This window comes from Oculina patagonica, chromosome 11, assembly GCF_052425735.1.
Source record: "Oculina patagonica isolate OP01 chromosome 11, crgOcupat, whole genome shotgun sequence".
NCBI classification, from domain to species: Eukaryota; Metazoa; Cnidaria; class Anthozoa; order Scleractinia; family Oculinidae; genus Oculina; species Oculina patagonica.
The window spans coordinates 8,831,804-8,846,852 of record NC_135768.1 but is presented as its reverse complement, the minus strand read 5'-3'; the positions used below and the strand labels follow the sequence as shown (position 1 = coordinate 8,846,852).

Below are 15,049 nucleotides of genomic sequence, written 5' to 3'. Positions count from 1 at the left end.
TCACCCTGGGAGATCATGAGAAAAGGGTTAATCTTCTTAGTAATAAACATTGTTCAGTTTACACTTCTACGATACAATCAAAAGAAATAATGTTATACATGCAACAGATTTTTTCTTCATTTATTTCAAGCTTTTATAATTACTGAAATGTGCTCACGGACAAAATCAATGACAGACTATTCCACAACAACTAAGCTTCCAACAGAGTGGTGCAACTTCTATTTCCTTTATTTATATTTTTCATTCCTTGCAAGCTTTGAGATTGGACTTCCAATGCTATTTTCTACAAACATCACTCTTAAACGACGCATATGGAGGAAAAACAAGACCTTCTTTTACGAGTATATTTCCAGAAAATTATTATAACGTTTACTTTTAATTTAATAATTACGTACAAACTTCTGATCAGCTTTATTCATAAATACCAATTATTTTAATTCGATTTCTCCTATTTTTCCTGGAATTCTCTAGAGAAATTATTTTATTTACCTCAAATAAGTAATTATATTTTCACTTATTTTAACTAACACTTTCTAATGAACAACGAGGGCTAGGCCCCACCAGTATTCTCCTCGATTTGATTATACTTTGCAAACACTGAAAGGATTGAAAACTTGCAGAAATAGCTTTTCAACGATAGAAAATCACTTTACGTAAGGAACAGATAAACGAGATTGTAAAAATCATAAGATGAGTTTTTATCAGTTTAATAAGTCAAGCTTTCTGTGTCAATTTGTATGTTATCAGATCTATAAAGCTTGGATAATCGTTTCTGTTACTATATAAATGTTTCATCTTAGTTTAGTTTTTGTTCTAAGTTCGCAAATTAACCGAACGCAGTTTAACGCTGCGTTACCTAACCCCTTGCTTATAAAGCTTTTTACTGAACAATATATAAGTAACTAAATTTTCCTCCACCACACTGCATTTTCTTCACACTTTGCAATCTAGTTTTGTTGGCTATACCAAGTTTGGCTGCGTCTTTCACTGTAAAGAAAAGCAAATTGTGAAGTAAAGGTTGATTTAATTAGCAGTAACAGATCACCCTATAGTGGACTATTCCCGGAGGCTTTGCCTGAAAGCGGTACCTGTTTTAGGCTGTAGGTATAAACAAGGGCAAGGGTTTCGCGAGTTGTAGTAAAGAAAAGGGTAGGGAAAACTATTACTTAGGTATTTAAAACGAATTTTCAAATATCTCGAAAAGACCCAACGAACGGTCAATTCATTTCAGTATTTTAAAGGTTTATTCAAGTGAAAAATTAAGAAAAGAGATACAGTACCACTTCTGAAAGTATGTGGAAGGGATACCGTTTTCTTCCAAGGTCTACGAAAGGGTTGCCTTTTTGTGAAAATGGTATATGAAAGGGTAAGGATTTGGACCTCGCGGCGGTGCCTCACGGTAGACAACATTTTTTATTTCCCTCTCCCACCCCCTCTGGGATATAACATGCTCTCCACGTTGAACTTCATTTAATGTTTAAAATCTTGGAAGAATTTTCCTACGTTACCTATCCAGAATCACAAATTTAAAATAAAAGCTGATAATTAAAAGTTCCAAGAATAGTCCTAGCTGTTAAAAACCGGTTCGCCTTACCTTGACTTTTAAGCATTCTTCAACATGCTTTTTATTCTCTCGTCGTTAACAGTGTCCATGAGCTTATTTCCCTCCGGATCTTCGCCATCAGGATCTGCGCCCTGCAAAATCCAAAGCACAAAGTTGAGGCAACTTTTTCAAATTGAATCGCCTGTGTTGAAGTGGCCTTCGCGTTAAACCTGGAGTTAAGTTTAAAGGCCAGTTTAAACAGGCAAATATTAATGTGACAAATATATTTGATCGTGTAGATGGCACAGCAATTATTTATCAACAGTTCAAAGTTTAGTGCGCCAATAATGACTCTGGACAGCAGAGATACGCAGAACTGACAAGGCGTGCCCATTGCCCATTGGGGAAAACCAATGTTATCGCAAAATTTGCAACATTTCATGTGACGAGTCATCAACACGAGCAATTTTTCGTATGTGACAACTTTTATTCATCTTGTAAAAGCTAACACGCCAGCTTCTCAGCAAATATAGTTGTCACATAAAAATTGCTCGTGTAGTCGACGCTTCAAACCCACAGTTTTACGTAGATAAAAGACTTTTATTACACAAGTCTTCTTTGTAAGTTGTTGGAGGCGCAGTGGCATAAAGGTTGCTTCTGCATGATTAGCTAGGCATCTACGGGCCCAGCGCTTGAAGCCGGCTGTTGTCCTTGTGAATTGTTTTTGTATAAAATCCTTTACTTCTACAGTGCCTCTCTTGATGTATTCAGCGTCCGGTTGCTCGAAACCCTAAAAGTTACCCATTCCTAAATTTAAGTGAGTTTAACATTTTCCAAATTTAAAAAAGTAACTTTGGACAATGTTAAACTGACTTAAATTTAGGAATGGGTAACTTTTATCAGGTTTCGAGCAATCATTAGTTGAGCGCTGAATCTATCAAGAGTCCTAAGCCGAAAAGTCCTAAGCAGAAACGAACTGAGGGAATTGGCCACTGATAACTTTTCTTGCTAAACCGTTGCGAAAAATGCTTTATTTGTTCCAGGATTAAAACATGCAGAAAAAAGGTCGGTCGGTATTAATTATATCTCGTCGTTACCACGACGGAGATGGATTGGCCACGTCCTACGAAGAGGTGGCAATAACATCGCCAGAATTGCACTAAACTGGGCACCTGAAGGGAAAAGAGGAAGAGGCCGCCCGCGATTGACCTGGAGGAGAAGCGTGGAGAGGGAGCGGTAGAAATGGGTTGGAATTCGTGGGCGGGTACAACAACAGCTGCAAAAGATCGAGTGGGGAGGAAGTTGTTTCTGAATGGTCTAAAGTGTCCTGCGAGGCACGAGAAGTTAAAAAACAAAACACCCGCAAGTCTTAACTGCACTTCCTCTATAGCTGTTAAGACGAAAATTTTTCCGATTGATTTCATTTGAATCGGTTTGTAACTGATAATCAATGATTACACAAGAATCCACAAGCAAACAGAAATCATAAACAGACAAACCCATTCGCAAGCTAGCAGATGTAACAAACATATATATAAGCCCACGGTTATGGTGGTTAATAGAAAAGCGTTTTGCAAGTTCCTAACCAAATCCTGCGTTTGATGTCTTGTCCACAATTTAACAGTAATTTAAAACTCACCATTTGTAATAAATACTCGACAAGGTTCGGATTCTCGTTCAAAACTGCGTAGTACAGCGGAGAACAATCGTCCTCGTCAGAAAGCTGCAAAAGAAGAACAGGAATCAGGAATCTAAATTTTACTACGGAGGCGCAGTGGCCTAATGGTTAGTGCGCTGGGCTCCGTATAGAGCGGTCCGGTTTGATGCCCTGGCCGCGGTCATTGCGTTGTGCCCTTGGGCAAGACAGTTAACCCTCACAGTGCCTCTCTTCACTCCCAGGTGTATAAATGGGTACCAGCGTATTCAATGCGGGGGTAACCCTGCGGTGGACTAGCATCCCATCCAGAGGGGAGTAGAAATACCCCTAGTCGCTTCATGCTACACCGAAATAAGCTCCGGCCTGATGGGCCACTAGTCTCGACCGCGGACAGTACCTTTACCTTACCTTCTTGCACTTTTGATAAGAGTTCGTTTGAATAACGTGATAGTAAACAGGGTTTAGGAGCGAGGGTGAAGGAGATAGTGCTATTTGGGGAGGGGGATGGGCGGAGTGCGTGGAAATATAAGGGTTGGGAAGGAGGATAAAAATGGACAGGGATCAGGGAGGGGCAAACAGTTGATGTTGGTGATAAGCGAAGACATAGAAAACGGAGGTTAGTCGCGAATACTTTCAAACAAAAACGTAGTAAACTTGTAGCATTGATAAAGCGGTAGAAGTGAGGGTAATCTTTTATCTCTCTTATTCTTTGATTAGGCCTCACCAACACATGAAATACTGATATAGATTTGTAAGTTAGGCCAAGCGGACATTTCACAAATTTCAGCTAAGTGGCAGCTGAAAAACAAGCAACACACATTAAAGTATTCATCAAAATCTTTCACTCGGAAATGACATAGAACCACATCGTACAGGATTAAAAACAGTGCCACATGAAAGTAGTACCGTCAATAGTTTTCACTGGAATGCACACACACTCGGATTTCATTCACAGACTTAAACCCCCTTGTACAGCATAATGAACATGAAAGTACTACTCAATAGCTTTTTATTTGAATGGCGAGACGCTAGGGTTTCATTTACGGACGCAAAAGATAGAGCCACCTTGTTCGTAATGAACAGTAGCACTTGAAAGTACTGCTGAATATCTCGTGTAGCTTCTTTTGAATTGAATAACTCTTTCATCAACACACTTAAAAGTTAGAACCACATTATATTTCTCAAGTGTCCTACTCTAGGAGGGACACATCAACAATTTTGTACTTTACAGTCAGTCGTTACAGTACGAAAACAATACTAAGAAGAAAACTGCATTCCGAGAGTAAATAAACGAAATTGTCATGATTTTCCACCAAATTATCAAAACTTTAGAATAGAAGAAATCTATGGCAAACAGTTAAAAAAAATGTTTTGTACTTGGAACTAGAAGGCTTGATACTGTAATTACTACGTCAATGAAAAGCTCGCATTATGCGTGACGTTGTCCACAGAAGCAAAAAACTAAACGCCTAATTAGGAATCGGGTGCAACGAAGGAATGCGTTCGTAATGCTAGAGTTAACAGATTTAGAAAGGTAAGGTTCAAGACAATCACAGGAATGCAACAAGGAATTTATCCATCATTTACTATACTAGATGGTATACACCTGGTTTAAATGCATCAGTAAACAAGTTGAGATATTTCATTTTGGTATGACGTCATTTGAGTGATCAGCGACGCTCAATTAGTTATCGTGCATGATAAACAAGGATTTCGTGTTGACTATTACTTAACCAATCACAGATACAAACCAAATTAATTTTCTTGTTTTTCTACTGCTTGTAGATAAATTGGTCAGATAGTAGTTTATTGAAACTGAATAGAGAATTGACTGTGACAGTAAAATAAATCTGTCAAAGGGAAGGCTTCCATTCAAAGGTCGAAAGGTCTTGCGTGATTCGAGAATAAAATGCAAATTTTGTCAAACAAGCGTCGGGCTGTCAAGCCACTGAGTTGTCGAACCTTGTAGGAGAACAATCACATATTTCCCTTTTCTTTGAAGTTTTGTTTAGCTGCAATGTATCTCTATATATCTTCTCAGCATGGCATCTATTTAGCTATCAAGATCGAATCAATTCATTTATCAGCTAGTTAAGCGAAAAAACGTGTCGTAGAGGACAACGTCTGAAGTGGTTGCTATTGTTTTAACTCAGTATCTTTGAAGCCTCGTAAATGAACTCAAATAAATAACTCACGTTGACGTCGGCTCCCTTAGCTACAAGATATTTCATCATGTCCAGCTTTTGTGCTTGAACGGCAATGTGGAGAGGACTTCGTCCATTCTGAATAGGGGTGTTGACCTGACTTCCCTGAGTGAGGCAAGAAGTTTAAAATCGTATCAAGGCCTTGTTTGAAATATTTCACATTCTCATAGCTGGGTAATTAGGGATTTGATAACGACGCCTATATATAACAATCTATCGCACTAGGTCGACTATTAGTCGCATGTTAAGGTTCTACATACAACTATTTGTCGTTTGAGCCCCTATAAATTAGTAAAATCCATTTTAAGTAAAGCGTACGCCGGACACAAACATATAAGCTTACTCAAAGACGTAGAGCATATAGCATTTTGTTGCTAACCCGATAAAAGCGCGAGTTCAACCTAGACATAACTTTGCGCTTCTAAACTGTTTTTCAAAGATCAAAGTAATTAAAAATAAATCTTACCGGTCGTGCAAATTTCTCCTTCACGACTTCTAAATTGCCTGACCTTATAGCTGTGACTAAGATACTCATTTCTGCTGGTTGAATGTAGCTTGCACTTTAGAAAGCCACTTGTGGTCAAATCCGCGCGTCAAATTATTGTCAATGAACGTTTTAAGTACCTCGTCTATATATATGCAAGGCCAGCCCTAAGGTCACGTGATTAGTGGGCGTAAATAAAGAAAAGAAAAGAGGTCATTTATTTTTTTGTTCAATGTCATATTATAAAGTCGAGATTTAGATCGAAACGATACCATGGAAAATATTATCTGAGATACGAACAGTCAGGAAATATCTTGTCTTATTTTAGGGTGAAATATGAAAAATTTGAGATATAAACTGGCTAATGGACTTCTTATAAAATAAGCCCATCCTACGCAGGGTATCCCAGGGTTTTCCGGTTTTTAAAGTTATTTTGAGACTTGTGTGATTTGGTTTTCGTTCGATTCTGGGATTTTAATACAACGGCATTTAATTGGACCATGTGATACACATAAGCAACAAAACATGAATAACTACCTTGTATTAATTTTAGTATAATTTGAAATTTGCGCGTGCATAACAAATCCCGTCCATTGAGGGTAGGAACCACAGAACTTGCCTTAATCTGTAAGCATTTTACTTTAACATAAATTCCTTTATTTTAACGCATTCCTGAACCTTTCTAACAAAAATCTGCTGAACGGAAGTGCAAAAGTCGACCCAGAATGACCTGACTGTCACGACGTGACTAAACTTGGCAAGAAAATAAATTCATCGCAACAAAAAACAAACAAATAACAACGCAACTATTTTGTGATATAAAATTACGTTTTTTCTTGGTGGCGAACGTGCTCGAGTTGTATAACTTTAACTTTTAACTTTATTGCTTTCATCACCTAATATACAATATTTGTGTTTTTAAAATCTATTTTGTTTCATACAAAATAAGTGATAAGGGAGTCTATAGATACACTTGATTGGTTTTACTTAATCTTTCCGTACGTTCCACACTTTGAATTTAATTTTTTGCGGTACATTGTACTTAAAATGATTTTGACAGCGGTATAAAGATATTTATTTATTTATTTATTTACTTAATTAATTAATTCATTTTCATTTATTTGTTTAATTAGTTAATTAATTAATTTATTTATTTTATGTCTTTTTGTTGCATGATAATTTTCTTTATTCTCATAACTTATCTCCTTGACAATGTATTGAGGTCCTAAGGAGAAATTTAATGTTGACCACTATTGGACATATGACATATAGACATATTTTCAACTAGCCTGCGTAGCAAACGTACACAGACGCCTGCTACGCAGGCTCAACTGTAACTGCTTACTCGTCACTCCCAAAATAAATCCAAGGAGATAATGCAAGGAATTTCCGCTGAAGTTTTTACGTGCGTACCTTCATGCACATAGTACACAGTTGTGTCTGTTCCAGTTTCGTATTGCATAAACACAAGTTGCCCGCAAATAACTGGATTTGTTCTCGGTCGTCCCAAGTTCAAATCCTCGGTCACACTTTGTATAAAGTCAATTTGGTCTGCCTATTGCCAGTTGGAATTTTAAACTATGTTATATTTATTTAAAAGACTGTTTCCTCTGTTTCAGTGGCATGCCTGGAAACTAGCTATCACGAGAGCTGAGTGCATGACCACTATAATCAACATTTACATTTTCTATTGCCAAATTAAGTCATAACACGAAGTGAGCATATTTCGCCACATTTTTACTCCAGGAAGCTTTGTACAAAGGTGAACCAAGTTTGTTTTTCTCAGCCTTAAAGTTTTTCGGTGGCTGCGTTTCCCCTTGGTTCTTGAAACACTTAGAATTTCAAAACAAAATATATGAATTTCTAGATAACCTTTCGGACTTGACGACATAACACGGGTTACAAATCTCGAAACTAATCTATTTAGGTCTGTATCGGTATTATTTTCAGACCTGAGGCGTAATTGTTTTTGCTTTATCTAGCGACTTTACTTTCTCCCCTGCACCTGTAATATATTACACTTTTCGGTCTTAAAGAAATAAAAACTGTAGAACTCGTTTTCATGCCAAAACAACCCCAAAGCGTCTACTCTGGGGTGGCTTGCATTCGCTAACATGAGGGAGAGAACGGCGAGGGGTGGGATGGAACAAGGGAGAGGGGGCGTGATGCAACAGCAACGGGTTCAACACAACACGTTCAGCGTTATACGTTTTATACGTAAGATCCACGTCAAATTGTTTTCTATTCATTTTATATAATTCACTTTGAGTTATGGGCGATGTTGTTAAAACATAAAGCGAGTAAGACATTGAACACTTCTGGGGGATTCAGAAAAGTAATCTCGGTGGATCCGTATGTCAGGGTATTGGAAACTTTTTACTTTCAGACAAAACAAAGCTGTGACTTTTGCCCTTGAAATTGAACTTGCGATATATTTAACTTTAAGGTGGCAAAGCAGATTCTTTAGAAGTCTAAGGATTTTGGTCAAAAGAGGTTTAGCACCTGGCGACATGCCTTGTAATCTTGATCACGATTAAAGCTCGATCACTAGACAGACTAGCTTGGTTTTTGAACTTCACAGTCGCCACAGAATAAGATACACCTTCACTTAATCAGTTAATTCTTTCCGCTTTTACAAATAAGAAGCTTACAGCAGCCAAAAAAGAAAAGAAAACATGAAAAATGTTAACTTTACTGAAGTTATTTAAAAGCTAAAATGTAAAAATGTTTGATTAAGAAAGAGCTTAAATAGACCAAAATAAAAATTAACACATTAAAATAAAAACAAAATTGAAGACGGAAAATAAAGATCAAACCCCGGCTACTATCAAGGGCGTTTAATGCCATAACTAGTTAGAACTAAGAAATAGGTCCATTCTGCTAAGGAAACTAAAGTTTATTAAGCCTCACTAGGCTCGGAAGCGGTCTAGACGGTAGTATATCTAAATTAATTTCATGCTTAACCAATCTTATTTGGCTCTTTAACTGTTAAAGTGCACAGCATCACATTTTCGGTTCCCTATTTATTTATGTAGCTGATGTATTTATTTATTTTTTATTAATTACATAAATAATAATACCGATATGTGTTACATTTTGCTTGTTATTCTCTTATCGACACCCGAAGAGCTAAGTTGCATAAATTCCAATCAAAACTCGTGATATCATTTCTTTGATTTTTGTTCTCTTCAATTTGGTAAAACAAATCTTGTTCTAGTATATCACGTTCAAATCCTATTTTAAAGACCACACCTTTTTAAGCTATACAGGCATAAGTGGGTGAAATCTCAAGTGGGATTATTTTCTCTTGGTGGGATATGATACTTCCATCTTAAACTTGTTTGTGACAATCAGTTAAGCTCATGTCAAGGTCTATATATGTTTCTTAAATTAACAATTTTCCAAAACATGAACTAAGAACCTGGTAAAACGTTCGTATTTTACACTGATGTCGTGCCGTTGCGTGAAATTGGTGTAAAGGGGCTGTGGCACGCTTGTTGGGCCATCCTGTTGGTACATTTAATCAACAAAATCTAAACATTGCATCCCCTTGGTAAAAATAGACGTGGAGAAGCACGCCCATTACATATATCTTTAACTTGTTTAATACTTAAGGCCTGGCTAAACTAGGAAACGCCGTTGGCGCAGAAACATTGTTGTGGAGGCAAATGTTTCCCAGTTTGGCCGCGCTGGAAACATATGTTGCGGAAACAAATTTTGCTTCTCTGAAACAAGAAAATGTTTATACCTCAGGTAGAAAAAAAAAACATTTTGCTTCCCGGACACAAATTTTGTTTCCGAAACATGTGTTGCCCAGTTTAGCCACCATGAAAGCAATGTTGACTCGTTCATGCGCATGCGTGACACTTTGTTCCCGAAACATTGTTTAGCCTCCGGGGCAGCAAAACATTTTCCTTGCTTCTCGCTAATTTAGCCACCCAGAAAAAATGGCAAGGAACAATGTTTCTGCAACAATGTTTCCCGGTTTAGCCAGGCCTTTTAAATGTGCTAAACAACCAATCATTCACATGCATTTCAATTTAAAACCTTTATTTGTAACGATCCTTTTATGTCTCCCACATTTCATTTCCGCTCATCCCCCGACGCAAACTGAAATATCGGGCGAATTTGTCTAAATATTTTATATGTCTGAAATATTTGCGAATCTGATTGGTTCTCCCATTGTTCCAAATTCGACAATAGAACAAGACCGACTCCCCCCCTCCCCCCCCCCCCAAAAAAAAAAAAATAATGCATTAAATTGTACATTTTAGACGTATTCTTTAACGTATGATCAACTCGGCTGCGCCTCGTTGATTATTCGCTCACAGAAAACAAGGGCGAGTAGACTAATTGTTAAATAAAAACATTTATTAGCACAATTCAGGTATTCAGTAATATTCCATTTATTAATAAAACTTCGTGATTAGTTTTACTTAAATAAAAGATTCATAATCACTTTATAGCATCATTTTAAATTAAGCTCAACTCAGTTCTTGGTTCAATATTTACAGAAATGGCATCTCAAAATTTACCGTGTCAACGCTCTTTTAAACCCAAACCTTATTAAAAAGAACACTTAGAGAAACAAGCATTTTCGCACTGGTTCTGCGCTTGTTTGCTTTAGAAGTGGCTCACTGTTTTGAGTAAGATAAAGGTGCCTTTATTTTAAAAGAAGTGGGAATCCCATAAGATAAAGAATTGTTTTCCCTTACATCACATTTAGTTCTAACAACGGTAATCTAAGACTACTGGTGCGCTCGTCTCCAGAGATCCACCTTGTGTACCAGAAGTGTTGGATCAATGAGGTGGGAGAAATAAGAACTTCTCTCCCATCACCACCATGCCTTACGCAGTGCTGACGAGTCCCAAAGAGGACGAAACAGCTGTCCACTGCTTGGCTGGTGTGTTACCTCAGTCTGGAGATGAGCAAAGTGCACATACCTGAGTGCAGTGAGCCCATTTCACTTATAAACATAATTTTCTTACTTGTCTCCAGACATTTGTTACATCACTAGCTCAGGGAACTAGATTGCACATTAAATAAGATTGACCTGGTCATCAGTTCCGTTATTCTCATAGCTTACTTGTTGACTTGATTTTTAAAGAATAAAAGAGATAATGAATCGATCACAGCAGGGAAGGAACCCCACAGATTTGATTCGTAGGAAATGTTTAGGTACAATATGTTTAAGACGGAATCCACCAGAACATCGAGTATAATTAGACAAAACATGTGAAAAAATTTATGTACCAAAATCATTATCTTATCAAAAGAGAACATGTCTAACAACACCTAACATCAAAAACAAATTTCGAAGTTCCACTAAATCCGATTTTACAAAATAGCTACACGTGAGATTTTACCTATATATAACGTGGTTCTTGTGAACTTTGAAATTCATTTTCTCAAACTCTGATAAGAAGTTGTTGTTGGTGTTACCACGGATAAATTACTTACATGTTTTGCTTTATAAAATGGTAGAAAATTACGCAATAGAATTAAAATTATTCTGGTATTCTTGTTTTTTGTCCAACTAAAATTAATTTTACTCGCTTTACTGTGATTCCGTTTTAAAGCTTTAAATGAACTCTTACTTTCTTGATCCATTCTAATATTTTTTTGCAGTTTGAAACAAAAACCGATTCGCTATAAATGGGCAGCCTGTCAACCATTTGGAGCCTAGAGTTATAACAACGCCAGCGGCTTATTCCAATGAAACCTTCTTTGGAACCTCGAGGATTTCTATCTACAGTAAGGTAACAATTAAATAGTACTGCCCATTTATAACATAACAATTACTTTACAGGCTGCTTGAAAACAGTTTTTCGATACACTTCCTGACCCGGCAAGTTTAGGTATGTTGCTTTATCTAAGTATATTTTTCTTGTGTTTATTTTTCCTCACCCATCTGCTTAAAACTCTGGTGATACTATTTAAGGGGCTTTGTCGCCGGATTGTGACAGAATTTAAGAATGCTTTTGAACAGCCAAAATTTATATATGCGTGGTAGGAAACCTAAAAATAATAGTCCATTTTTATAAACAATTGCTCTATTAGAGCACTGAAACTGTCAACAAGCGCCTTTGGCTGCGGATGGCTAGGATGGAAATGGATTGCAACTTGAAAATTGAGGCTAAACTTTTCAGGTTGTTTCCGCTCGTCCCCAAAAAAACAATATTTGTAGCCAATGTTTAATTTCTATCCGCAAATTGAGGCTATATTTTTCTTTAAATGTTCAGAGATAATGATTTTCATGGATGAAGTTCCCTACCACTAATATCAGAAAAGTTTAGACCAAAGATCTAGGAGGTCCTCATGACGCATGCAGCTCTTTTAAGAAAGAATAAATAAAAATGAGAAAAAGCTAATGGGAAATTCTAAAGTTTTGAAGAGCATTTTCGGTTTGTATTTATTCGATGTATTTTATAAAAACCTGTTTTTGAGTTCACAGTTGAGACCAGCAAGACAATTTCGGAAATGCCGCTTATCTATCTTTTTTCACTTAATAAATTTATTTTTGACAAAAAGAGATTTTGCCATGAAGCAACCAAGCGGATTTTACGCCAGAAATGAGGTTTACAACCTTTATGTAATAATAATTTCATTGTCGTTTAAAATTGAATTACTCAATTTTACTGCAAACAGTTGCAATGTCAATCCTTTTAAACGATGTAATTTAAAGTCCGTTGGCTGCTTCACTGATAACTTTTCCACAATGAGCACAAAACTTGTCAAACATGTTTATCTTGTGACCGCACCTGCTACAAAACCGGCTTATGGCAAGTCCACAAGCCCGTTCACCCAACCTTGACTCTGCGCCGTAAGGGGTATGTGCCATAGATGGAAATTTAAGTGCCATTTCCGGTTTAGGCTTCACAAGCAGAGGCGGCGGAAGTGGCGATGGTGGGTAAATCCCCGATGGTGAACACGCATGAGTACTGGGCAGCGGTCTGGTTAAGACGTTACGAGTCATTGGGCCGTGAAGAAAAGGAGAAGCGTGATTGGCTGCGGGAAAATGGCAGCCTCCAAGCGTCATCTTGCTGCCTCTGGACTCTTGTGAGGACAGCAACAGCTCGATGCTTTCCACGACGTTGCCATGGCAACTCTGAAGGATGAGCTCAAGCGTGCCCTTGTTGTGATGAGGGAACAGCTTACAGAGTAGTTCCATTGGCGGGTGTCTTAGCGACAAAGCGCTTAGTTCTTTTGACAGCCTTGGATACCTAAACTCGTGCGACCTCTCATGAAGGTTTTCCAATAGATATTTGGTGCTTGCATTGAGAGTGTGATCGACTGAGTGGTCGGGAGATTTTCTTGCTTGAGGTGAGCTTACATGACGGTCTTTTTCAGCGTTCTCACGTGGCTCCGATTTTACTTGGAGGTCTGGGGAAAGAGCGATTCTCTTGGGACTTGCCCTCTCTTCTTCTTCGTCTTCTGAGACTGAGTTGCATCTCTTCAGAGATTCTGTAAATTCAAAAACCAATAAAAATGTAAGAATGGTTACTTATAGGAAATACTGTACAACCGGTGAATAAAAATATCTTGTACTTTGAGCTTGACTGTCAGGTTTAGTAACTTTTACCTGGTAATGGGGTAATTTCTCTGATCCTTGGCTCTATGTGACTCATGTCTGCATGAGGGTGCCGATGATAAAAATGGTGTCGGTGGTTGTTTGGGAATCCTGTGAAAGCAGAAAAAGATCGTTGTTAGTAAGTTTGCACGAGTTATTCTTTCAGTGCTCGCCTTGTTTTATGCCACTGTAATTTTCAAGTTCAATTATGATCCCAACCTTCTGATTTCTCGCACACAAATAGCATTACAAATGCCTTTACAATTGAGAAGAGAAAGGAGGAGGAGGAAGGAGAAGAAGAAGAAGAAGAAGAAGAAGAAGAATGAAGCAGGAGGAGGAGGAGGAGGAGGAGGAGGAGGAGGACTGCGAAAAGTAGGCGTAGGAAGAAGAAAGATGATTAGGAAGAGGTTTAAAACCGGCTTTACCTGCTAATCCGTTTGTTTGAAACACCATGGAGTATGTCAAACGGGCGTTTTCCAATTCTCTTTGATATTTAGCCCTCAACTCAGCTCCTTTTCGCTGTTGTCTTAGCAACGCAACGCGCGCGGCTGTCACACGTTGCCTCTCAGTTATCAGTTGGCATTTTGCACATGTGCAGTCTCTCCAGCGGCAGTAGTGTTTGTGTCCCTTGAGCCATGATACCGTGCCATGCGTGCGACAGCGGGCACACTTTGGGACCCTGTGGTGTAGGGTGGGGGAAGTGCTGGTCTCTTCTTGATTTTCACAGTCTGACTCTTTTGTTTCACTCATAATCCTGAATTTAAAAGATAATAAAGATTGTTGAAATAACAGTATAACTCTCTATATGACAATAATTTTAGCACCACGCCAAAAGTTTCTTAACATCGTAAATACAGTATCAAGCAGAAAGGTAGAAAGGTAGAAGAAAGTCATTAAAGATAGGGGATATTGCTTTCAGGTAGCACCACATTAATTCACAGAACTAACAGGCGAAGAAATGGCAATCAGAAGTTAAAGTGAAACACCCTGCAATATTTTGCAGAACTACTGTTTAATATACTGTACAAGGTGGTTCTAACTTTTAATTTTTCCAAATGAAACACTAGCGTGTGACCATTGAAATGAAAGCTATTGAGCTTACATTGTTTGGTACTGGTTATTATACTGTACAATAAAACCCTAGTGTGTGAAAATTCAAATGAAAGCTACTAAGCAGTACTTTCATGTGGTACTGTTTATTAATCTGTACAAGGTGGTTCTATTTTTTTAACCGAGTCTCCGAATGAAACTCCAGTGTGCGAACATTCATATATTTAAAGGTAATTAGGCAGTACTTTCATGAGTCTGTATATTATACTGCTCAAGGTGATTCTAACTTTTTAAAAAAATTCTAGAGTGGTACAGCTACTGAGCAATACTTTTATTTGGTATTTATCTTTTTTAACATTTGCAAAATGACATTTCAGTTTGTCAGCCAATTCATATGACTTAGAGCGAGAAAAACTGTAGCAAAAGGAGCAAACAAATATCTAAAAGGTTAGTTAGTGATGTCTTGCCTAATTCCATGTCCGTGGGTATATCTCTCAGCGAGGAAGAAAAACTAACCCCGATCCGAAAACCAACATGTAT

The 15,049-nt window shown here is 37.7% G+C and overlaps 2 protein-coding genes across 9 annotated transcripts in view; both read right to left on the bottom strand.

Moving 5' to 3' along the window:
- Positions 1 to 210: 210 nt before the first annotated feature.
- LOC144629946 (uncharacterized) lies at positions 211 to 6,029 on the bottom strand. The gene is made up of 5 exons (XM_078488203.1): positions 5,871 to 6,029; positions 5,396 to 5,509; positions 3,183 to 3,266; positions 1,595 to 1,695; positions 211 to 987 (listed from the first exon to the last, which is right to left on the bottom strand). The coding sequence occupies exons 1-4, from the start codon at positions 5,937 to 5,939 to the stop codon at positions 1,603 to 1,605; spliced, it is 360 nt and encodes a 119-aa protein (XP_078344329.1). The 5' UTR covers positions 5,940 to 6,029; the 3' UTR covers positions 211 to 987; positions 1,595 to 1,602.
- A 5,344-nt stretch (positions 6,030 to 11,373) lies between these two features.
- Positions 11,374 to 15,049, bottom strand: part of LOC144630525 (doublesex- and mab-3-related transcription factor 3-like) — a 69,907-nt gene continuing 66,231 nt past the window's right edge. For all 8 annotated transcript variants that reach the window (XM_078488877.1, XM_078488881.1, XM_078488879.1 and 5 more), the window contains 3 exons: positions 13,885 to 14,213; positions 13,472 to 13,570; positions 11,374 to 13,353 (listed from right to left, as the gene is read on the bottom strand). In XM_078488877.1, coding sequence (XP_078345003.1) covers positions 12,569 to 13,353; positions 13,472 to 13,570; positions 13,885 to 14,213 — 1,213 coding nt within the window. In that variant the 3' untranslated portion in view covers positions 11,374 to 12,568. The remainder of the gene's footprint in view (positions 13,354 to 13,471; positions 13,571 to 13,884; positions 14,214 to 15,049) is intronic.